Source organism: Panthera tigris, chromosome D2 (assembly GCF_018350195.1).
Source record: "Panthera tigris isolate Pti1 chromosome D2, P.tigris_Pti1_mat1.1, whole genome shotgun sequence".
In the NCBI taxonomy this organism is placed as follows: domain Eukaryota; kingdom Metazoa; phylum Chordata; class Mammalia; order Carnivora; family Felidae; genus Panthera; species Panthera tigris.
Genome location: NC_056670.1, coordinates 77,360,701 through 77,385,998, shown reverse-complemented (window position 1 = coordinate 77,385,998; position 25,298 = coordinate 77,360,701). Strand labels below are relative to the sequence as shown.

Genomic DNA, 25,298 nt, shown 5'->3' with positions numbered 1-25,298 from the left:
CTTTGGAGTCTTGCCATTTCTCCAAGAGCCCAGGTTTCTTTCCACGGAAAATGGTGGGGGTTTTTTCCAGTTGCACGGAGCTAGGAAGTATATTATATGCATATATATGTAAACCCATGAATACGTTTACAGCTCTGTTTAATTCTACACCTACCTGTATATGTTAAGGTACATACTTAACATGTAAGGTACATGCTCACATCGATACATTGAATTCCAACCTAATACAAAAAGTCTTCTCCTTTTCCTTATTTGTTACTCCCTTTTTGGACAGTGAGAAACTAGGCTTCTATGATCCCTAACATATTTACTTATTTTATCAAGTATATATGTAAACATCCTCCCATCTCTGCCACCACCCTCTTCCCAATCTGAATACCCTCTTCCCCCTACTCCATGTTGGGCTAATCCTCCAAGAGGACAGCCTCCTCGTCCTTCTTGGGTTCCTTGCCCACACCCAGGCTACTGTAGCTCCTTGCGCCCCTGTCCCACCACACGAACGCCTACACTGATCTGTCTCACCTAAAAATTTTAGGTCTTAATTGTTTGGGAGAAAAGAGGGCAGAGGGTAAGGAAGAATCCCTCAATTTTTAACGTTCTTTAGGGGTATCAATGTTTTATCCTTGATACATATTACAAATACTTTCTCCAGGTTTTCAGGTACACACTTAAATCCTTCATACCTACTGAAAAAGTTTTTAACTCCTTATCTCTTAGAAAAACAAACTAAAGTAATCACAGATGAAATAATATGTCTAGGACTTACTTCAAAATATAAAGGGGAAGTGGGTGGTGGTACCTAAGAAAACCAGCCATGTGTTGATAAGAGGGGTTCAGAATACTATTCTACCTACCGTATGTTTAAACTTCTAATGATCAGAACGTTTCATAAATGAGCCCGTTTGTACTCTAAACATCAACTTCTATCATTTATCGTTCTTGAGCATATATAGGTACATAAGCAAAAGTAAAGTGACTAAGGTTTTTTTAAAACTTCACATTCGGATTCCACCTCTTCTGAATCACTTTTTGACTCAGAGCCATCAATGTCAATGTTTTTCACTCCATACCATTCTCTGTGTCAAGAGTGAAGGGGATGAAGCATTTCTTAAGAACGTTCTACCGTGTCCCTGAGATTCTCTTGCAAGCTGCCAGCACCCTCTTCTGCGGGTTTTGGTGCCGGTGTTTTCCGATCTTACCCAGAGGTGCTGTGCGCCCGAAGCAAAGACAACTACCCCACAGCTGCTGCCTGACTGCCCCTCCCCCGCAGCTAAGACAGCCGTTCAGAAATGTTACATGTGGGGGGAATGTGCACCTGAGTTATTGATAAAGGTAAGTAATTATAGTATGTTTAAAGTTTCCAGCTGTATCTGAGTTTTCGAAGTGCTTAACACATTCCTAAATACACATGGCATAATCTCCCTGCTTCCTTTGTTAGTTCGGTATTCTCTCATCTCAAATTTTATAGCATAACGTCTACATGCAGGTTTTCAAAATTTAGCAAGTATTTCCGTAATACTTCCTATCTCATAATTACTGTGGGTGACAGGGGGGCATGTCAATTTCTCTGGCACAACTGAACTCCTGAAAAAGGCCAGAACATCGCTGCTGTTCTCTTTATTCCCAGTTCCCGGAACAGTGTGCCAGAGCCACGGAGGGCTCAATGAATGTCTGTTGCATTAATGACTCTCCCCAAGAGTACGATCATTAATTAAAGCAATGAATCAACCTACTAACCAAGCAAACGTGCAGCCTTCTGAGATACCACGTCTGATACTTTTTGAGCCACTACTTCCCGTTGAGGCTCTTCGAATTGGACGTCTGAGAAAGGTCCCTGTGCTAAAATGGCTATTCTTGCTGTGCTATGCCATTTTTTCCTTCATTCAAAAACACTTCTTGATTATCTACCAAGTATCAGGGGCTGTGTTCATAAAAGGGTATAAAAGAGATCTTTGCCTTCAAGAAGCTCATAGAGTCAACTGCTAAAGACAAGTATGCATACAATGGCAAAACGCAGCCGGAAGTATTATGATAGAAGTGGACTTCAGGAACCATGGTGTGTAAGGAGAAGGCAGAGTTCAAAAGCTTCCCAGAAGAACAGACACCTGAGATGAATCGCAAAATAGTCCTTTCCTGTTCTCTAAGTACTCTGCTGTCCAGTATAGTACCAATAGCTATGTATAACTATTTAAATTAAAAAATACTAAAGAACAATCAGTTTTAATTTTAAAATGAAATAAAGGTAGGTTCCCCAGTCATACTAGCCATATTTCCAGCATTCAACAGCCACATGTAGCCAGTAAACCTGGTCAGTGAAGATATGGACCATTTCCATCAGTGTAGCAAGTTCTACCAGATAGTGCTGTTCTGGTGTCTTCACTCAAATAAAGAATATGATCCCCACTCAAAGGTCCCATAAAACAAAAGGAGGTAGGACAGACATGTAAGGAATAAAAAAGCATTCAAATTATCCAGCAATCTGCGGCAGAACTCAGGTTATGTGACAAGAATATTTTAAATAAGGATGTTACTCGAACAAGTGAAAGAGGGAATTTCAATCTTGATTCTACCCCACAAGACAAAAAGGTCTTATACGAAAAAACTTGAAAAGTCAATCTGCAATAGGAAAAAAAAAAATTTATCAAGAGAGGGCAGAGAAAAGAAGGTAGAAATGCAGAGTTAAAATGTTGACTTTTAGAGATTTAATTCTTCCTACAATCTCCTCCAGCTGCCCTTCAGAGGACATCGGTAGGTGAAGGAGTTCTGATGTTTTTAATTCTTTCAAGGTGGAACGCCTTTGAAGGTATGATCTTTTTATTTAAGATATATTTACAAAATTACCATTAAGACATCACAACCAAATGAACTGAATTGTATATGCTTCTCAAAACCAGAATTATTTTAGAAATAGAAAACAGGACAAGAAACTACACACACACACACACACACACAATCACCAGAATAATACTTCTCAAATATTTTAAAGCAACATTTATGACACAGCAACATACCAGTTCAGATTTGAAGTAGCCTATTGTGTTTTCATCCAATTGAAAATATCTTCTCTTCCAGTTTTTCATCTACCAGAGATGAACACAGACATAAGACTTCTGTTTCTAAGAATGTCAAATGTTAATAGCCACTTACATATTCTGATATGAACCCATAATCAGAAATGTCAAGCCCTAAAAAACCTCATTACCCTCCCTTAGTGAGGAAATACATGAAACATCATCTCTTCCACTGCTCAGGCCTTAAACTCCCAATTCAACTTTGGTGGCTAGTCTTCAGTGTGTTGTATCATACAATTTCAGAATATGGTTTCATTATTTTTAATGCTCTAAAAGTTAGGAAAGAAAAAAAAAAAAAAAAGCACTTCCCCATCCCCCAACCCCACAAAGTAAATGTCATCAAGAGTTCAAGAGCAAGCACAGGAAATGTTATTAAACCACATCAAGTTCTGTAAAATCTGTAAAATGCAAGAATCTTTCTGCAGGTACTTTGTGCTTAGTAGTAAAGCAACAGATATTTAATAAAATGAACCTACTCTGTACAAATATTTGTTTTGTCACTGAAACAGTTTTTGTGGAAGCACTTCAGTATCTCCAAGGGTTGCTATTTTAGACTTGGGAACAAAACAGAAGGAAAGAAAGGTCTCCCTCCCTAAAAGCCCTCATTAGCACAAGTGAGCCACAGCCTGAGGAGCTTCTGAGGTTCCTTGCAGACCCGCTACAAGGGGTGAGTCTCGGCCCCCCCCCCCCCCCCCCCCCCCCGCACTTCCCTCCACTTCAAGGTCAGGAGCTTAGAGATAAAAGAACTTGTCCACGGCTGACCTACACCAATTAGCGTTGCCAGAAAGGGACGTGAAGTCAAACAGAACTGCCGGCAGAGTTTTAAGTATTTCCTCACTCACAGAAACTTTTTTACTTTTATTTTCAAACTTCAAAGTTTATCTTCTCACAAAATGCTAACGATTTGGTTCGCGTAAAGAATGACAAATTTTAGAAAGGTACTCTGGGGGCGCCTGGGTGGCTCAGTCAGTTAAGCGTCTGACTGGGACTCAGGTCGTGATCTCACCGTTCCTGAGTTCGAGCCCCGCGTCGGGCGCTGTGCTCACAGCTCAGAGCCTGGAGCTTGCTTGGGATCCTGTGTCTCCCCCTCTCTCTGCCCCTCCCCCACTCACACTCTGTTTCTCTCTTTCTCGAAAAAAAAAAAAAGAAAAGAAAAAAAAAAGAAAGGTACTCTGGAACCTTGGAAACACTGGTAAACGTACTTGCCCTTCCTACAATTTCCCGCTGTGGGTCTGGCTGGATGAGAAATACCCAGCTAACCCTTAACAGCTCTTATGAAGGACCAGGTGCTGCTAAGATACTCTCTTAATTTGCATCTTTCAAAGTTATCTCCAAATGGTAGGTTTTATAATCTAATTTTCCTTAAAAAGGAACAGAGAGCCTGAGAGGGAAAATGAGAAGCCCAAGGTCACAGAGAATTCGACTGAGGTCAGCCCAACACCAAATGGAGTAAGCAGGCCCTTCCATACCCCACTCCCTTGCCCCCTCTTTTCCTGATATCTCCCTGCTAGACTTCTCTTTCTCTGACCCACTCCCAAGGGAGAGAAAAATCAATAGGAAAGCCTTCTGGAATAAATTTAAAGTGTTAGGAAAGTTCATCTAAAATTGAAGGTCAGTGGTAATCAGCACTAACTTACCCAGCCACCCACAGACCAAGAAAATAACATAGAATCACCCTGACTCCTCAGCACGTTCATGGCTCCCTTTGGGTCTCTCGAAAAACAAAGCAAATGATTCGTGTGCTGAGAGTTTGCTAACAGAGACTGGTTTTTTCATGATTACACATACTCTCGTAAGGTACTCACCACTGCTCCCTGCTTTACACAATACCCAGCTTTGATGACTGCGCTGTCTGGAGGTGGCTTAGGAGTAAAGTAGGGAAGATGGCTCTGTGACCGTTTCAAATTATTTCTGTCAATACTTTCACCGCATTCATTTACTTCTTCTTTCTAAAATGAAGCAAATAAAGAAAGTCTTTCCTTGCTTGTTTAGCTTCAAAGCACAGTTGTATTTCATGTTGTAATTCTAACAGAAAACCTTAAATTCTAACCTTAGTTCAGTTAGGAACACAGATTTTGAAGTTTTCTAAATAATTTGAGACACTTAATCATAAACAGTCACATCACTGATAAAACCACACATTTCTATTTCTCTTGTGGGGGGTGGGTAGAGGGTGGAGGGGATTAACTTCTTATTTTGAAGTAATTATAATAATATACAGGAAGCTGTAAAAAAAAAAAAATACAGGAAATCCTTCCTATGTACCCTTCAACCGGTTCCCCCAACAGGGAAACTGTGTAACTATAGTAACTAGAGTACATTTCAAAACTGACGCTGGAACATCCTACAAGCCTTATTCAGATGTCATCAGTTTTACATGCATTCATTTGTCTTCGCGTATGGATCATTCTGTGCATTTCTGTCACATGCAGCTTTGTGTAAAACCACCTCCACAACCACATACAGCATCATTATGAGGCTCCCTTGGGTGACCCCTTTAGAATCCCTGTGCCCAATCCCTTGGCAACCCTAACCTGGTTCTCCGTCTTTATTATTTTGGCATTTAGACAATGTAATAGAAATGGATCCTACAGTAGGTGACCTTTGGAGATCGGCTTTTTTTCACTCGGCATAATTCTCTGCAGGCTCACGCAGGCTGCTCCCCTATCACTAGCCTGTCCCTGAGGAGCGCTCATGGTCTGGACGTACCATGGGCTGTTTAACTCTTCACCTGTGAAAGGGCATTGTTGAGTCGTTCCCAGTTGGGGGCCATTGGGAATAAACCTGCCATGAACATTCCCATACAGACCGGTGTAAACGTAAGTCTCCATCTCTCTAGGAGCAAAGCCCAGGAGTGCACGTGCCGGGCCGGAGAGTAATCACAAGTGCACTTTAACAAAAAACTTCCGTACCGGTTTTCAGAGGGGCCGGACTGTTTTGCATTCCCACCAGCAACGTACGGGCGAGGCAGTTTCTCCTCGGCCTTGCCAATACGTGTGTTATTAATTATCGGAGTCGTTCTGATAGGTGTGCGGGGAGATACTCACTGCGGTCTTGGCATTTCTTACGAATAGCGGTGAGCAGCCCTTCTAGTGCTCCTTTGCCACGTATCTTTTATCTTTTGGTGAAATCTCTGTTCGTGAATTCTGCCCCTTTTCTAATTGGATTATTTTTTAACTGCTGAGTTCTGATAGTTCTTTCTTTTTTTTTTTTAATGTTTATGTATTTTTGAGAGAAAGAGAGAGAGCATGAGCAGGGGAGGGGCAGAGAGAGAGGGAGACACAGAATCTGAAGTAGGCCTCAGGCTCTGAGCTGTCCGCACAGAGCCCGACGCGGAGCTTGAACTCCCGGACCGTGAGATCGAGACCTGAGCCAAAGTCAGATGCTTAACCAACTGAGCCACCCAGGAGCCCCAATTCTTTCTCTGTATGTTCTGGATACAAGTCTTTGTTGGATACGTGGTTTGCAGATACCTCCTCCCCGTGTGCGGCTTTCCCTTTCATCCTCTTAACAGGGTTTTTCACAGAGCAAACATTTACAATTTCGATGAGGATCAATGTATCCTTTTATGGACTGTGCTTTTTTTTTTTTTTTTTAACGTTTATTTATTATTGAGAGACAGAGAGACACAGAGTGTGAGCAGGGGAGGGGTAGAGAGAGGGGGAGACACAGAATCTGAAGTGGGCTCCAGGCTCTGAGCTGTCAGCACAGAGCCCGACGCGGGGCTCGAACTCACAAACTGTGACATCATGACCTTAGCCGAAGTCAGTAGCTTAACCAACTGAGCCACCCAGGTGCCCCATTATGGGCTGTGCTTTTGATGGCAAGTCTAAAAATTCTTTTGCTCCAGACGATTTTCTCCTTGCTCTTAGAATCTAAAAATTCTGCAGGGTTTTGTTCTTTGTTTTTTCACACGCCAAGTCCAGGCTTTTTAAAAAAGATCTAACTATACTCATGTTTTCATGCTCCCCAAAGCACTGGCTTACATGCAACATGTTATAATCTAGAATCCCACTAATCAACCAAATGTGTATTTTTTTTTCAAGAACTCCTAATTTTCAAGAGAAAAACGAACACTCGAGTCTTATCTTGAGGAATTTTCAACCTGTTATACATTTAGACAGGTCAACAGCACTAATTATGTACTTAAACTTTGCAATCCCAGCACTTAACTGCCACTAACCCAATACTGAATAAATTAATCAACCAAATGAGATTTGTCATTTTCTTGACAAATAGATAGCAATTAAATGCTTTTATAATGAGTAAATACTTCTTTAAAAAGCTACATTACAAAATGACACAGTAAAAAAAAAATTCTTTGCGATCTTTTTAATACGGCAGCTGCTATGCAATCTTACAACCTACTGAATAATCTACACTAAAACTAAAACACAACAAAATCTTAATTCTGTACAAAATGAAAGCAGCCAGAAGGGCACCTGGGTGGCTCAGTAGGTTAAGTGTCCCACTATAATGCAGAGCCTGTTGGGACTCTCTCTCTCTCCTTCTCTCTCTCTGCCACAACTCCGTTCACATGCGCTCTGTCTCCGTCTCTCAAAATAAATAAACTTAAAAGAAGCTTCATGCCCTTCCCATCTCTTCCATCAGGGTGTTCGTCTGCATTCTTCATCATATCCTTTTATGATAAACAGGTAAACAGTATAAACTGCTTCTGTTCTGTGAACAGCTCTAGCAAATTAATCAAATCTGGGGACAAGGTCATGGAAACCTTCAGTTTACAGCCCATCGGTCAGAAGCAGAGGTAACAACCTGGACCTTCCACCGACATCTGAAAGGACTGGGGTGGGAGCAGTCTTGGGAGGACGGAGCCCTTAACCTGTGGGATCCAGGCTGACTGTCAGAATTGAGTTAAACTGCAGGACACCCAGCCAGGGTCACAGAACTGCTTGGTGTGGGGGGATCCCCACACCTCTGATGTCAGCAGCATCGTGAGTGTGGCAGTCATGTGAGAGGAAGAGTGGGTTTTTCCTACTCATATTGTTTACAAAAGGAAAAGGAACTCTGTCCAACAACAGACCATTTGTAAACTATGCTAAATTCAAGTCAAAATGACTACCCAGTCATTTAAATTGATGTAGAATAATTTTGAGTGACTTGGAAAATGTTTCAGATGTGAGTGAAAAAAGTTATTTACAGAGGGTCTCCATTTCTTGGGACAAAAGTATACAGAAGAAAGGGCTCAGAGAGGGGCGCCTGGGTGGTTCAGTTGGTTAAGCATCTGACTTCAGCTCAGGTCACGATCTCACAGTTTGTGGGTTCGAGCCCCATGTCGGGCTCTGTGCTGACAGCTCAGAGCCTGGAGCCTGCTTCGGATCCTGTGTCTCCCTCCCTCTCTGCCCCTCCCCTGCTGGTGCTCACTCTCTCTCTCTCTCTTTCAAAAATAAACACATTAAAAAATTAAAAAAAAAAAAAGAAGAAAGGCTCAGAGAAAACATGAAAAGTGTGAAGTGTGGTCTGTGGTTGCCAACTATTTTAATAAACACATACTTTTGAAATAAACAGATACGAAGCATTTTTAATTAACTGATTACTATATTTATTCAGTAAAGATGTTCTATTTTATAACGACATAAAAATTACGACGCAGTAGGTAAACCACCACACAACAGAATAACTGATGTATTACCTGAGTTGGGGTAATGATGGGCACGCCCCCAACAATGTCAGTTCTGTAAGACACTTGCTTCTTCCCACATTCACTCTGGCGACTTAGGTTATCAGAATGAGGCTGTGAGTCTGACTGCTTTGGTACCTAAAATAATATGTAAATGAATCATTTTGCAACCAGCATTTTATAGGGGACCCTCTTTTATCACAGAATATCCAACTAATTGTCCATTTATATATAACTGACATTTATAAAAATTATGTATAATAGGTATGTGCCCCTTTAAGTTCTCACACTGTTCTGTTACAGTAATACGTTATAATACAGCCATCGTTTCCTGAGTGTTTACTTGGGCAGGTACTATTTCATACATTTTTCTACTTCATCCTCTGATGAACCCTATGCTTAGGGCCTGTACCTCCGTGGTAGCAGTGAGAAAACGGAGGCTCAGAGGTGTGAAGAAACATAGGTGTAGGTCCTGATTGTACTACGTTCTACTGAAGTCTGTGTAACTCTCCCCCTACACTCAACCACTATTCTATGTCCCCCATTTATTAGAGCACCTGACACCAGAGCACAGCTCCATGCCGTTCTCGCTCCCCATCCTCCGCCGCTGCCCACGATTCTGGTAGCACCCGAGGACAAAGACCGTGGCAAACTCATCATTACTGGTGCCAGGCCAGAGTCTACTACTGAAAACACGGTGTTCACTAAATGTTGAGAGACGGACTCAGTGGATGAATCCGGAATCATCAGGAAAAAAAGAATAAGACACTCGACACAAATTAAAAATTAAAATGTTCAAAATAACTTAAAGCTTATTGGAAATTTTGAGAAGGTACTCCAACACTGGTATCAATGATAAATCGCTCACAAACGTCACTGAAGTGGAATCAGAGAATCGAAGAGATCACAAACGTTTAGCATACGTTTTAGCTTTTCTGATACGGCCCACTCAGGAAACAAGGTGCGATACTTCTGCCAATAGACTGCTGCACGTAGTCTGCCTTTGGATTGCAGATTTCTTTTGACCGTAGATAAAAAAACGTAATAAAATATGCTCGGCACTGATGTAATGTTGAGCGTGACAGTTAATCTCCGTCCAATGATTTTTAAAGGGCATGTGAGGATCCTGCAGTGTTTCAGAAACATTCTGACAAGTACTTCTAACCAGCACCATAGTGGTGGCGTAAAAACATTTAAAATCAAGTCACTTGCTTGCCTTACAGTTAATCCATGTTAACAGGGAACTGGCACAGGGGACACCATTCACGTTGCAGTCAAAGTCCCAAACCATTTGTTAATATGATTCCAAAGCAGTGTGGTTTCTCGAGCTTTAACACTCATGAAGCATCAGCCAGGAACATTATTGAAAGCTTCAGACTTCCAGGTTGCACCTCCCAGAAATTCTGACTTGCTCAAGCCACAGTGTTGTGCACAAGGCCACACGGTCAGCAGAAACACCAGTGGTTTTTGAGGTAGTTGCTGCAGAAACCACCCCGAGAAACACTGCTGCCAGGCCTGTGCTCTCCCACCAGGTCTGGGGAAAAGCAGGTAGACAGTGGTGTCTACAGACAAGGCTTTTATGAAATACCGGGCAAATGCGGTCTATGTGTGTCTAAGCCGGGCTGTAGTAGATCCCAATCCGCATAATTTACGAATATATACAAGTTGTCTCTCAGGCGACTTTCTGCAACTCCTCTCCACCTTTCCCTCCCTCTCTCCCCTGGAGAGGCTTCCCCGCAAGGCTTTCTCTCCAGGCTTCAGGCCCTCTCATCCATATTTACACTACAATGCAGGAAAACAGGAAAGGAAGGCAAATGAATCCTGCTAAGGAATGCCCCCTGAAATCTTCTAAGAGGCTACACTTTTTGGAGAACTTTTCAAAGGCAAAGGTACTAGCTAGAATTTTACCTGACAAGATCCACACAACGACAGGACGGTGAAAGGACTACTACTGAGGACACTCTACCCAGAAACAGTCTGCCGAGGAAGCCCACGATGTTCTGAATGAACGGCATCATGTATTTGAAATATGACCGAGAAAACGGGGCCAAGTTACCCCATTAAGAACAGAAACACAGCATTGAGAGAATTTTAAGCCAGAGAGAAAATTATCTGTTCATCTGTGTTAGCTGAAATGTACGAAGAGGTGACCCATATGAAGTCAGTCCTTCTTTTAAGAAGTTTACAGTTTAGTCATACATGGGCATTTCCTAAGAAAAATCTTTTAGACCACCCCCAAAATACAGTGATATTTATACTTTTTCCACTTTTCTTCCAGAAATGATAGTATATTAAAAATCCTTCTCACTGCTGTTAAGCTCACTGCTTCTAATGTGTCCTTATAATAAAATAAAATACCAAGTATGGCATAATTCTAATGTTAGAGTTCAATAATTAACTTAGAATTGCACTTTACAATAAAACTTATCTAAATCGTGTGGTGAGAACTGTGCAATGTGTAGAATTTTCAAATCGATATGTTATACACCTGAAACTAATATTAACATTTTATCAATAAAAAAAAATCATCTAAGCTGTAAACATTCCCCAAGAATACGAAAAGTACAAGCAAAATACCCATGAATACAGTAATTGTCCTAAAAACTTTGAATGAAAGTCTAAATTCAGCCATTAAAATAAACATACTTTCAGGAACAGAAAAAAAAAATCAGCCAACTATTTAATGAGAATCAGAAAAGTGGTCTCATCAGGCAGACAGCAAGTGTCAAAGACACTGAACATGATTGGTTTCCTTGCCCCTGACTTTTCCCTGCTCTCTCTTGCTTTCTACCCTTCTTTATTGGAGCTGTAGTCTGTGAGAAATCTGCATGTATCTTTAGGAGGTGTTTGCCTGTGGTCCTAATAGTAGAAAAAGAAAAGGCAGTCAGAGAATGAAGAGATAAACAAAATGGAGAAAAACGACAGGGCTTGCGGACGAAAGCCTAAAACGTTCCACCACAAACTCCTGGGTATATTAGGAGCCTTTTGAGGGCTCTACCCATGACCTGCCAGCTGAAAAACACTAGTATCAAGTAGAAAGCCTTGTACCTTTGGGCAAATTTACCATTTTGTTAGGACCAAAGTCCTATATTCAGCTTCCTCTACTTGCTCCCAGTTGTCCAAAAAAAAAGTGGAATTTTGGCCACAATGTCAAAAACACCACATGTAGATTAAAATCTAGTATTGATTTCTGAATTACCACCTATGGTGGGGAAAAGACACTATTTTAAAAAACAGTGGGTTTCTGTTTAGGAATACACCATATACATCCTGGACATTCCTTCATCGATAAGGGACCAGAGGCCACCGTATTTGTACTGTTATTACTTCCTATAAAAAGTTAGTTAAAAGTATACTTTAAAATCAATCTGATTTTCCCAACCCTATTCACGGATACTCTCTTCAGGGTCGGTTCCTCCACGACCAGCTCTCTGTCTTTTCAAATAAGGGGAAACTTTTTTAAACGGCTGCCACCAATAAACATTCACGTAGACGTTAGGCAAGTTCGAAAAGCCACAGACCATGGTATCAGAGGACAGTCCACTAAGATGACAAGGTACTATAATTAGGAAGTAGTTAAATAATCACCATTCCCTTACCACTACTCCCTACCACCCCCTATCCTGAAACCATGTGCTTCCAAACCCTAATTATGAATTTCTAAAAATTTTAAGTTTACATAATCACATTGTACTCAGCAGACCACTAAGTTACACAGCTGACCAACTTGTCATTTGGAGCAGTTCCATAGAATTGTAAACCACACATGCACTAAAACATAAACTTCTATTTTGCAAAGAAATCTGCATTACTCATCCGCGATTTCCATAGGAATGTATGACAAATTAGAGATTCCACAGCCGAATACATTTACACGTGTAAAATGCACATGATATGAAAACTGGCAAGGCCCTTTAAACAAAAAGAATTAAATAAATCTTACGTAGGCAGGGGAAATTCTTTCATTGCCATCCGATAAGTTACACGTTTATATAAAATTGATGTTTAGTAAGTGCTATCAATTCTTCACTTCTACGTAGATTCACTTTCATACAGTTACATTCACTTTGTTGACAAGCTAAGGATTTCTAGATTTTTTACGTATTCATATTTTCTAAATGTGAATTACAAAAAATGAATTATAAAAGCATGAATACCAACTTATTTAGCCTAAAAACTATGAATTTCAACGTGTAAAACAAAACCGTAAGACCACAAACGCTGGTATTTAAAAGTCTTTATGCTTTGCAACATCACCCAACCCTAATCAGCTTCTCGTGCATTTGAAGAAGCTTAGCAGTGTCATCTGTGTAAGATGGTTTCACACCATTAATAAATTAGATCTAGCAATTCAAGAACCCCCCAAATGGTAAAAAGCCTGAGACTATTCACTCCTTTTTCTCTTAAAGCACTGAGAACCCAGTGCTACTAATTACTGCAAATTTTAAGAAATGAACCAATTCGGTGAAGTTACTAGATACTGTCTTCCTAAAGAAAATTTCACCTAAGAAATATATATATTGAGTTAAAAACTGTTAGTGAAGACCTTTTAAGAACATGTACTTCTGAATCAGTTCAAAAAATTGCTTTCCTGAAACTGCACGTACCTAAAATAACTTCTGCTTCGTGTACAGATCAGAGGCACTGCGTGGGTGTTTTCTGTCATGTGGCAACAAGCTGTTCTGGTGCAAGACAAAAAACCCGACTTCACTCCGAGAACAGCTTTGGTTATATTAACTCTTGACTGTGTTGTGATATAAATATGGAATCGTTCATTTTAGATGGAAACTAACAAGTGACTAACATATGCTGACTTTCAGAGCATATGTTTTTCGAGAGTAAGTCGTTTAGGGTCAGTAAACAACTGTACTTTAGTAAAACACACTTGAGCTCACACAAACCTCACACAGGAACTCCTTCCAGAGCCTCTCTCTGTGTCTCTCTACAAGTGTGTAAGGAGAAAAAAAGCAAGGAGAGCTAGAATCAGGGCGCAGAACCTATCTACTTGCCTGTCCTCATCAGTAGTAAACTTTCTCGGAAAAGTCTGGGTTTTGCTTTACAAACGAAAGAGTGGGAAAGGGCTCTTTTTTCAGGACCCTGTGCTCCAGGGTCGAGCTCCAGAGTCAAACAGCCTGGGTTTGGCTCAACGGTTCCACGATTTACCAGCTATGAAACCAGTAAAAGTTACTTAATCCCGAGGATTATCACTTTTCCAGATAATTGAGGTAAACCCCTCAAGATCAGAAAACCAAAAAAAGAAACCCAGGTTGCAAGCAGGAAGCTGTAGCCCGGGGACATCGGAGTTGCAAGGGTAGCCGCCCCGAACTCAAGGAGGAAAAGTGGGTGAGGCAAGTTTAGAGCCTGAAGACAAACTCCCGAGGGGGCCACGTGGGCAGGACCCTCTGGCCGCCACAGCTCTCCAGATCCACTCCCTAACCCCGTGCCTCACTTCCACGGCCTCACCTCCGCTTCCTGCTCCTATCTTCAAATTGTACCCTACCCAGCAGTGATCCCAGTCAGGGCCTGGAAGACAGGAAGGCCAACGCCTAGTAGCAGCGTTGGCGGCAGGAAGCCCCTCATCCTACTCGGGAAGAGAAAACATCCTCGATGTGTATTTTCCCCTAGAAACATTCTTGTGCAGTGGGTGAAATGCACACTAGCATATGCCGTGGTAGGTACATAATGGGCTAAAATGGCATTTTCGGGCTGATTTTAAGGGCTGATAATGACCTGGTACAAGAAAATGTGTTCCCATTATAAACACCGGCCTTTTAAACAATAAACTTTGAGGATGCAACCTGTTGGTAAACTGGAGACTCAGCAGGCATATTTTCAAAATGTAAAGATGACCTCCAGACGTTAAAAATTAAAAACACAACAAACACTTACTGTAATTTTTATAGCTTTGTTCAACACGTTTACCCATTCTACTAGGTCTTGCTGATCGTTAGCTTGTAGGAAGTATTTCCTCATCCCTGCATTCATAACTGTTGAGAGAAAAAATAAACAGTACATGAAATTTTGCACTTGTTGCATCTAAATTTATGTTGGCACCTGCTTTCTGAAAAACCAGGCTAGGTTCAATACCGTGACTCTCAGATTTGACAAAATGTTAGATCGTATGAAATAATGCTTTTATCACTCTGTAACATAGGTAACATTCTTATTTTTAATGCCTATGTTTTTCATTAAATGGAAATACCAGAATATATTTAGCTAATCCCCTAATGATGAGCATTTAGGCTATTTCCAATTTTTGAAATTATATAAAATATCCCAATGAACCATCATATACATAATATCTCTCCATACTTGGGCTACCAGTTCTATAGGATAAATTTGTTGGGTCAGAGGGAATTCACCCTTAAAATTTTCACAGATACTGATAACTTGTCTTCCTATAAGGTTGAACCCATTTACATTCCTAGCAACAGTGAAGGCCTGTTTTATCCAGTGCTCAGCACCCGTCCTGGTTATTAGCACCTGTGCTAGACAGGGACCTTGTCTTCAGCCCCGAGACTGTTGACATTGGAGCCGGAGTCTGCGAACAATATTCCCTAGAGACCCTTTGCCAGCTCGAGCCCTGTTCTGCTAATGGGAGGGACTGATGGGAGACTGGGAGAGGCCACGCTCCTAAAGGTTCCCACTACTGCTGACCTCGCCCCCCCTGCAGGCGCACACCACGGGCTACTACTGCTCCAGGCTCTGCGGCCACTCCCCACACCAGCCCTGCAGTCTCCTCAGACACCCATCGCTAGCTCCATCGGGCCCCTCTTCCAACCGTCCGAAGTCCCAGCTTCTGGTAACACCCCTTCTTCCCCTTTCGTTTCTCTCCAGCGTGTAGGTGGTAGCTGCTTTATGCAATTTCTAATTTCTGGGTTTCCTCGGCATCCCCTCTACACTCTTTCAGCCTTCCGGTATTTGGGTAAGCAATTCCTCCTAACAAACACCCCAGGTTCGAAATACCTAGTGCAGACTGTTTTCCCGACTGGACCCCGACAGATACAGCAATCTCTGACCTCCTAAATGGTGAATAATTATATCTTGTTTAAATGTGAATTTATCTGATCATTGAGACAAATTAGTTTCTATGTTTCTTGGCCATCAGAATTTGTTTTGTGAGCTTTATTTTCTGTGTCCATATTTCTCCTGAGTGTCCACTTATGTTGTATTGTCTTCTAAGAGCTTTTATATTAATCATTTGTTTTATTTCAAGTACTTTTCTCAGCCTGTCATTTCCCTCATCAAATTTGTCCATGGTATCTTTCAACAAAGAGAAAAATATTCTGTCAATCTTTTCCTTTTCCTGTAATGACTTGAGCTTTCATAGATGCAGAAAATCTCCCCAACCCAAGATCATAAAAATAAACACCTTTAGGGGTGCCTGGCGGGCTCAGCTGGTTGAGCATCCAACTCTTGATTCTGGCTCGGGTCACGATGTCACAGTTCAAGAGATCCCACCTTTGGGCATGGAGCTCGCTTCGGATTCTCTCTCTCTCTCTCTCTCTCTCTCTCTCTCTCTCTCTCTGCCCCTTTCCTGCTTGCTCTCTCTCACTCTCAAAATAAATAAACTTAAAATATATATACATATATACATATATATGTGTATATATATATATATACATGTATGTATGTATGTATCAACCAACATACTACCACTCAGTTGGGTATGACTAAGGAAAGGGGGAAATGAAAACCCTCAAAGGAAAAAGTTATTTCTCAAATGCACAGGACTTGAAATTGGAACTGAGACCAAGACACTGAGGCAGAGCTTCCTTGAATGGAGATGAGGATCTGAGCAAGGAAGTCAAATAGTACCTTGTGAAGTGCTGTCAGACAACTAGTATGGAAACTAAAGAAACTTAAAACACTATAAATCAATTCTCTTATATCTTACTAGAGACTGGAGAAATGATCCATGCCATAAGCATAAGTTAAGATGAGTAGCACAGTAGGACATATATCAACACATGGCTTTTATTTTTAATTTCTAACAATTGGTAAAGACTCTTTTCACAACCTTGTTCCAGCTCGGGCTGAGGTTGGGCCCCCTCCCAATGGCTTCTCCCCTCAGCGCTGTTCTGGGCATCTGCCGAGACCAGCTGAAGAGTCTGAAAATCTAAGCACTTAGTACTACACTGCATCTGCCACAAAGTGAGTACTTAATACATCTATTTTTGAATGAATAGCATTTATATAAGGACTTCTTATAAAAAAGAAAAAAGAGGCAAATATACCTCTAAAACGGGTCTTAGCACACCTTGCAGTCCAAATAAAAACTCATCTGCTGTATTATTTCACGTTAGGAAGAGGCATAAGGATACGGTGGGGGCAGGAGGGGGGTTGGAATCCGAGCCTGGAATCACTCAGACCTGACCAGCTCATGCACTTAACTAGCAATAACATTCTGCAAAACCCATGTAATCTGAGCCCCATTTTTTTCATCAAGGAAATGGATGCAACCCATCCGTTCCTTGAAGGGTTGGAGGTGATCTATGTAAAGGAAGTAGCACAGCGCCTGGGAAAGAATAGACAACATCATCTTCATCATCATCTGGAGACTTCCAAGTAAGGAAGCATTGTGGAAAATGTAAAGCAAATTATTGGGAAGTGCATACTAACAATCCATGTTGGTGGGGGCGGGGGGGGGGGGGGGGGGGACAGAGAAAGAAAGAAAAAATATTCGAATGAAAACAAAGTGTACAAAACCTGCCAGTTGCCATGCTTTTGAACCTAGGGTTCCGCAGTGTACGATGACTCCATCCCAGAGGTTGTGTTCTATCTTTTCACTTGAGTACTTCTTTACTTCATTTCAAATCTTTACCATCAGAGTGAATGTATCAAACGGGTAAAGCCTGCAGCACAAACACTAGCTTGACTGCAAACAAAAATCATCTGACACCTAAGATCAACTGGTTACAGTTCGGGTATGAGTAGGGACCAAATGGTTGTGCGACATTTTCTCACATTATTTGCCAGTTTTCTCAGTTCCCTCTATTCTTTCTCCATCCTCTCGTTCTCTCAATCAGATGGCAGACTTTCTAAAAGGAACCACTAACTTTCTTATTTCTCTCCTCTCATCGGTCTGTCTTGGTTCTTTGAGATTTTTTGACTTTTTCTTCTGAGTTTTGCATTGTCTTGTGTTCCTTTTCCTATTTGATAGTGCTCTCTCCTCAAATGTCATGTAATCCTGGGCTGTCTATTCGTATTTAAAAGCAAGGTACTAAAAAAACTAACTGGAAGCTCCCTGAAAGATATGTAGGGTTACTGACCGCTGGACTTTACTGCACGGCAAAGTCTTCCAGTAGAAATGCCCAGATGTCAGCACCTATGGCTCTCTTTTCTAGGGTATGCAGACCCACCCCACTACACCTGGCTGCCCAGTGCTCTGGAACTGGACACAGGAAAAGAGGTGCATTCCATGCACATATTTTCACTTAGTCCTATTTTCAGTTTCACACTTCATCTCTCCCCTTCTTCCCAAACACAGAGCCTGATTTTCTTTTTTTCTTTCTTTCTTTTTCTTTCTTTCTTTTTCTTTCTTTCTTTCTTTCTTTCTTTCTTTCTTTCTCTTTCTTTCTCTCTCTCTCTCTCTCTCTTTTTCTTTCTCTCTCTCTCTTTTTTTTCTTTCTTTCTTTCTTTCTTTCTTTCTTTCTTTCTTTCTTTCTTTCTTTCTAAGTTCTTATTTATTTAAGTAATCTCTACACCCATCATGGGGCTGGAGCTCACGAACCTGAGATCAAGAGTCACATGCTCCTCCAACTGAGCCAGCCAGGCGCCCCTCACTGATTCTATTTCTAAAGGTACTACACATGCCACTTCTTGCTGGGATGGTGGAAGGACAGCTGCCCAACTAAGCTGCACGGAAGCAGGGACTGGCGGCTGTCCCTGACACAGACACCCAAATGTAGTCCGTTTTGGGTCCTCCTCTCCGCTGCCTCCCCAGACGGTACCCAGGACCTAAGTCTCTCTGGAGCTGGGGTGGGGGCAGGACGCTGACAGGCCAGCTCCTCACTGGCTTCTTCTCTACTCTGCTAAGTTATTTTCCATTCCCCCCATCCACTTCCCACCTGTATACACTGTGGGTTACAGACGTCTGCAACGATGGTTTGAGTGTTTCTTGTTCTCACTTGTTTCTGAACAATCGGGAGATGAAATAAAGGTGGAAGAATCTTTATGTTGCCATTCTGAATGGAAGTTGTGGTTCCATTTTAGGAACCTGTGCCGCCCTCTCTGAAAAGCATTTTATGAATCTCTTCTCTATGCCCTCTATAGTATGGACTAACAAACTACTGACAGACCAACAAATAACCTTAATCTTTGACTCCAACTAAAATCACCCATTCTGCATACTCCAATGACTGAATGTTATGTATGTTACTATATACTACTATTCCTTCAAGCTGTAGGTTTGAGGTTTTACATTAAAAAGACTTGTCAAGAGAATATGCATTATACATTCTAAAACAAAGTTCTCTGTTGCCCCCATTAGCTTTTCACTCACAAGGCTCTGAAGCATTTTCCTGTTTATAAATTTGTAATAAGCACATAAATTTTTCTTTTGGTTTCTTAGAGGTGATAAAAGCCTTATAGAGGATTCTCTGAACAGCTGCATTACATCCTGCCCACACCCTAGTCGCTTACTGGATGTATATGACTGCCACAGATGTTATCCCCAACATAATGCCTAAAGAAGAAACCCGCCCTTTTCAAGCAAAAGAGAACAGGGGCGCCTGAGTGGCTCAGTCAGTGAAGCGTCCGACTTCGGCTCAGGTCACGATCTCGCGGTCCGTGAGTTCGAGCCCCGCGTCGGGCTCTGGGCTGATGGCTCAGAGCCTGGAGCCTGCTTCGGATTCTGTGTCTCCCTCTCTCTGCCACTCCCCTGCTCATGCTCTGTCTCTCTCTGTCTCAAAAATAAATTTAAAAAATTAAAAAAAAAAACACCTTAAAAAAAAAAGAGAACAAAGAACGCTGATATCATTTCTACCTCAAGAAGTATTTTACATTAATGTAAAATGGTCCTTTTTGATGCCAGTTGGCCACTCTGAATTTTGTCCTTTCCATCACTGGTGTCCCCTGACAGACTCTGAGAGCACATCAACTCTCCCGGCTTCAACTACCACCCAACTATTTTCACAAGTTCCAAATTTCTCCATTCTTGATCTTCAGGCTCCATCCATCTTCAATTACCGTCACCGGAACATTTCCATTTGGATGTTTCCTCACCACTTCAAACTCCTTACCAAACACTTTACCCAATCCAGCTCTCAGGTCCTCATTTCTTTACTTGAAGCGAACCTACCTGATAGCTCTCTCTTCCCACACATCCAGTCACCAAGGCCCTGCACATTTCCTTCCAGTGTTGTTTGTCCCTCCTCTCCCACTGCCACCACCCAGATGCGGGCCCTTAGATAAGGAGAGTAGTTCGGAAGCCACCGAGCTAATCTGCCTGTATCAAAACTCTCTATCCATACAAAGCACATCCTCCACCTACGTCAGCTTGCTAGATGCTAGTTTCTCGCCTCTCGTTCCCACACATACATACACATACGCCACTTGTCCACATGTTACGCCCGGACTTCTGCCCGGCCTTTTACTTTCTGGTCTCTCACCGTTCCTGCCAGCCTCCCTGAGTTTTCAGATGTCCGCACACACCTCGCTCTTCTCTCCCGCGTGCCTCTGGTCCTGTGATCCCTCCCCCTTCTCTTCCCAACGCTGGAGGATGACCAAGGTTGAGCTGGCCACCAGCTCAAGTGCCTCTTCACCCAGTGTGGCTTCCCCTGGTAAGGATCCCCAGTAAGGATGTGAAGCTCTTCCTTTGTGTTTCTTTAATAAATTGTACGCTCCGTCATGCACTGACTGTAAGAAATGCAAGGATCTCACCAGGTCCGGTGTCTGAGAGACAAGCAGCCTGTGAGATTCTTAAGGGCAACAACAAGCCCAGTGCCAAGCACAGTGTGCACACACTAGACCTTCACTAAATGTTTGCCGAACAAGTGAATCACACACCCTCAACTACCTCTACCCCCAAGCTGTACACTTCTCGCGACCCACGAGCAGAAGACCAAATCCTTTCCGTTATTTATAAATGCATGTAATATAGAATAATACAAGGTAGAAAGTTAGAAATTACCTGAAATCTCACTGGCGGTCATCGCTATAAACGCCTAGGTAAGGACTATATGTGGGCCGAGCGAGGCGGCCGTGACCGGGATGGACACAGGAAAAGAGGCTTCGAGGGTAGGCGAGAAGTTTTATTTCTTCACCTGGATGGTGGCTTCAAGGGAATTTGCCTCAGAATAATCCATTAACCCACAGGTTTGTGTCATGTGGTTTTCCAGGACTGTTTCCTTTTACAATTATGATGTAATTATGTTAGCCAAACTTAAATCAATTAACATATAAAATAAGGCTACTCACCAAAACAGAACTCAGCCTTTGGCCTTAGCTTAGTTGCATCGCTGACCTAACAAAACAGAGAGACGAGTCACTGACTTCTTCATATGTGACCGTAACCAACCTTAAATGCTGCACCAACTCCCACAAGTACGATCTCCCAGTAATCCCACACATTTAGCACTCAGGCCTGAAATTACACTTTAAAGGCTACTGAAAAAGAACTGCAAATGGAACACAGAACATGGGTCCCAACTGTAAGATGTTCAAAACAAACGATACTTCCCTGTTCTCTTTGAACAAACTTGCATTTATTCTAAGGAAATGTGAAGAAGTTGAAAGTAAACCCTTAAGTTTTATGTAACACACAGGACATTTTGTAGTATAACGTAACTTTCAAAATACCCTCGGGATACACTACAGAAACTCTGAATTCTTCCCAGATTGCATATTTCTAAATTAGCTGTGAACCTGAAGAGAAAATGATGGTGGGCAAGGGGGAGATTGTGTATTCAACAACGTCCAAAAATCCAAAAGGCATTAATCTGCAATGAGGAACCCAAAATGGCACCGGACGCCCTCGTGTGCAGCAGAATACCCTGGGATCGCGGGGTCCCTTTGCTAAACGCAGCACGTGGTTCCTTTCAGAAGGGAAGCAACTGGCACCTGGTTACTGTTATTCCCTCAAATAACGTAGCTCTCTCGGAAGCCTCTTCCTGACTCTTCCGACCCTAGTGCCGGTGTCAGAACATGTAATTGTAGCGTCTGTTTTGTACCTTCAAAAGGAATTCTAAGTCTGGGGCTCCTGACTGATCCCAACTACAAATTCACAGCTCTGAGTCACACTGGAATTTGTTCCAAGAATAAATTCTGGAAAAAAAGAGGCATGTCTAAAGCAGAGTACAAACTGTACAAGTGAAACTTCGGGACAGGGATGAAAGTCAACAGGGCTGCACAGAAAAAGTTATACTTTAAAAGAGGAGCCGAGGAAGATTCAGGAAGCAGCTGGTCAGTCAGGGCCACTCGCTCAGTCAGTGCTTCATTTTTGAAAAGACCAGGCAACAAACGATTGAAAACCTAGGAGCATGTGGGCGATCTCTCCCTCAACTGCCTATTCCTCATCACCGCCCGGAGAGGCAAAAGCGCTTGGCAAACAAACTCACATCACAGCGCGACACCCTACCGGCCGGCCGGCAGACCAGGGCCCTAACACTTACTTTACAAAGACATGCTATGCTTCCTAATAATAAGCACTCTAGAATTGAAGCTGCGAGCTACCCTGAAGCACTTATTAAGTGTTTTGATTTACAGGGACACTTAAGGTATACTTAAACAATATTTGTCTTCTGCAGATTAAATAATATGGTTTTAATTAAATAAATAATAATAAAAAAAAAAAAAGGTTTCCCTTTCAGTATGTAATCTTTGTCATCCAAGGGCTGATTTTTTTTTTCTTTTTTTTTTGGTCAGTGAGAATGAACAGCCCTGCTGTGATCCTGATAATGAAGTACTTTATCTATGAACGTCTACCTTTATAAGCACACTTGTAAACTGGTCTTCTCTTGAAGACCTCTGCTAACAAATCCCAATATATGCATAATAGTATACACGTGCATATTACTTAATCCACTCTTCACACCTTCTATCTTGAGCCATCGACGCACATTACTTTGTACAAAAACCCCATAGGCCTAGCTCCTCGACATCTCTATCTCAGTTACCACCCCAATATAATAAAGGGAAAATATACCTGAAAATACCAAATCTCAATTTTTGAAGAGAAAAATAGTATTGCAAAAATTCCAGAAAAATCGACAAACGAGAAAACAGAAATTAGTAGAGACAAAGTGAAATGAGGGAAGAATCATTCTTTTATCATGCAGATGGTTCTTACTTTCTTCAAAATAAAACATAAAGAAATAAAAAGTCAGAGGTAATGGGATTAAAAGCTGGAAAACAGTTTAAATAAATACAATACGGACTCAGAAAAAACCTTCTCCAGGGGGGAAGCCCGGGGGGCTCAGTTGGTTAAGCGTCCGACTTCTCACGGTTCGTGGGTTCCAGCCCCATGCTGGGCCCTGCACTGACAGTGTGCAGAGCCTGCTTGGGATTCTCTCTCTCCCTCTCTCTCTGACCCTCCCTGACTGCACTTTCTCTCTCAAAATAAATACACTTAAAAAAACAAAACAAAACTCCAGATTTCCCAAAGACAGAACTTAATCATTAACTGTTTATTCTCCTTCTGATATTCATATACCTAATCGTAAAGGTTAATGTTAACTTTTGCAACTGGCCACATCTTACAAGTTAACTCCATATTTTGCCTAATTTTACCAAAGACCTTCCTACACACAGTGGCCAGGTACCATCTTCAGCATGATATGACCCGGAACATCATCACTAAATGACACAGAAAGGAAACCGCCCCTCATTCACGCTCATATCCCAAGCAACTCTAATTCATGCATGACTGAGAAACGATAGAGAAAAACTACCTTTGAAATGTAGGTAAGTTTAATGGCTCCCACACGTGATGATCCAGAAGGTAAGTTCTGGAAACAAATCATTAATATATAATTAGTATCCAGCATTATTAATTTATATTATATTATAATGTTCTACACATACTAAAAGCAGTTAAGAAATTAGATTTTTTAATATTACACTTTACAAATCAACTTTTTCAGTTCAAGTATTTACAAATCAAGCTGACGGCATGGATAACAAAACCAAATTCTATTTGGTTCCACCGTAACGCATTCCATAACTAAAAGGCTAGTTTCATCATTGCAGCTAAACTCATTTTCTTTTTCATGAGCTTTAAAAGCCATAAACAAGATCAGACTTTGTTCCTGAAGGCAATGGGAAAAAATACTTGAGACGTAAATACAATTGTAAGAGATTTCAATACTACACGTTACTTTGTTCTATTAAAAATTATTAATCAAATCTATCCCTAAAAGGTTGATTTTCTTCCATTTAAGTATATTAGTATTATACCGTCCTTTATTTATATTGATTCCATTTTTTAAAATAATTATTAACTGATACTCTTTAAGCCATATGTCAGGAGTGTATATACTGACATGTCCACTATATTTTTGTTCTTCCCTAACAAGTTTGAGGCAGGGTTTGGGTCCTGGAAGAGCTAGGGGTAAACAATTAAGAAGAGAGAATCATGTCTGGGAAAGACTGGCAGGAAGGACTCTGTGGAGACATGAACAGCATTTAGGTTGGTCTTTAAGGGAAATATGTGAAATGCAAACAGAAGAGAGAATATTCCAGGCAGAGAAAGCAGAGGAGCTACAGCAGGCAGATGAGGGCGGCCAGAAGCTACACATAATATGGGATCGTACAGGGTTGTAGTAGAAAACACCAGTTTGGGAACTTGAACCAAGAATCTAACCTAAGTAAAAAAGACCTAAATAAAAAAGTGGCAAAGAATTTATACCGTTAAAGAATTTGAAACCATTAAAGAAGGCTTGTGAGCAGTTTTGTAGTTGAAATTGTGCTTTAACATATCCTGTAATATAATAAAGGGGACCGGTGAAAGAGGGGGAAGAAGGAGGCAGGAACACCAGGTAAAGAACCTGGAAAAAATTAATAAAGAAAATAAAGGAAACCTCTGATAGATTTTAAAAGTAAAATTAAAACAGTCTTCACTTTGAAAGTTTCCTCCACTGTAGATTAACCAAGATCAACTTTTTTTTTTTTTAATTTTTTTAATGTTTATTTATTTTTGAGACAGAGAGAGACAGAGCATGAACAGGGGAGGGTCAGAGAGAGGGAGACACAGAATCTGAAACAGGCTCCAGGCTCTGAGCTGTCAGCACAGAACCCGACGTGGGGCTTGAACTCACGGACCGCAAGATCATGACCTGAGCCGAAGTCGGAAGCTTAACCGACTGAGCCACCCAGGCGCCCCATCCAAGATCAACTTCTTTACTGACTTTATAAGTATGTACATTAAAAAGAAAACTTTTGGGGCGCCTGGGTGGCTCTGTCGGCTAAGCATCCGACTTCAGCTCAGGTCACGATCTCACGGCTTGTGGGTTCAAGGCCCACATCAAGCTCTTTGCTGACAGCTCAGAGCCTGGAGCTGGCTTTGGCTTCTGTGTCTCCCTTTCTCTCTGCCCCTCCCCTGCTCGTGCTCGGTCTCTCTCAAAAATAAATAAACATTAAGAAAAAAAAAG

General features: G+C 41.6%; 1 protein-coding gene across 6 annotated transcripts in view; it reads right to left on the bottom strand.

The window, feature by feature from the left end:
• The window catches only part of PLEKHA1 (pleckstrin homology domain containing A1), a 37,909-nt gene that overhangs the window by 8,733 nt on the left and 3,878 nt on the right, over positions 1-25,298 (bottom strand). For 5 of the 6 annotated variants that reach the window (XR_006209043.1, XM_007084874.3, XM_007084875.3 and 2 more), the window contains exons 2-7: positions 23,601-23,657; positions 21,130-21,175; positions 14,599-14,696; positions 8,722-8,847; positions 4,877-5,020; positions 3,012-3,080 (exon numbers count right to left, since the gene is read on the bottom strand). Coding sequence is in view for 5 of the 6 variants with exons in the window: in XM_007084874.3 (XP_007084936.1) it covers positions 3,012-3,080; positions 4,877-5,020; positions 8,722-8,847; positions 14,599-14,696; positions 21,130-21,175; positions 23,601-23,657 (540 nt within the window). In the remaining variant the exon portion in view is untranslated. The remainder of the gene's footprint in view (positions 1-3,011; positions 3,081-4,876; positions 5,021-8,721; positions 8,848-14,598; positions 14,697-21,129; positions 21,176-23,600; positions 23,658-25,298) is intronic. The other variant, XM_042960290.1, reaches the window with a different exon arrangement.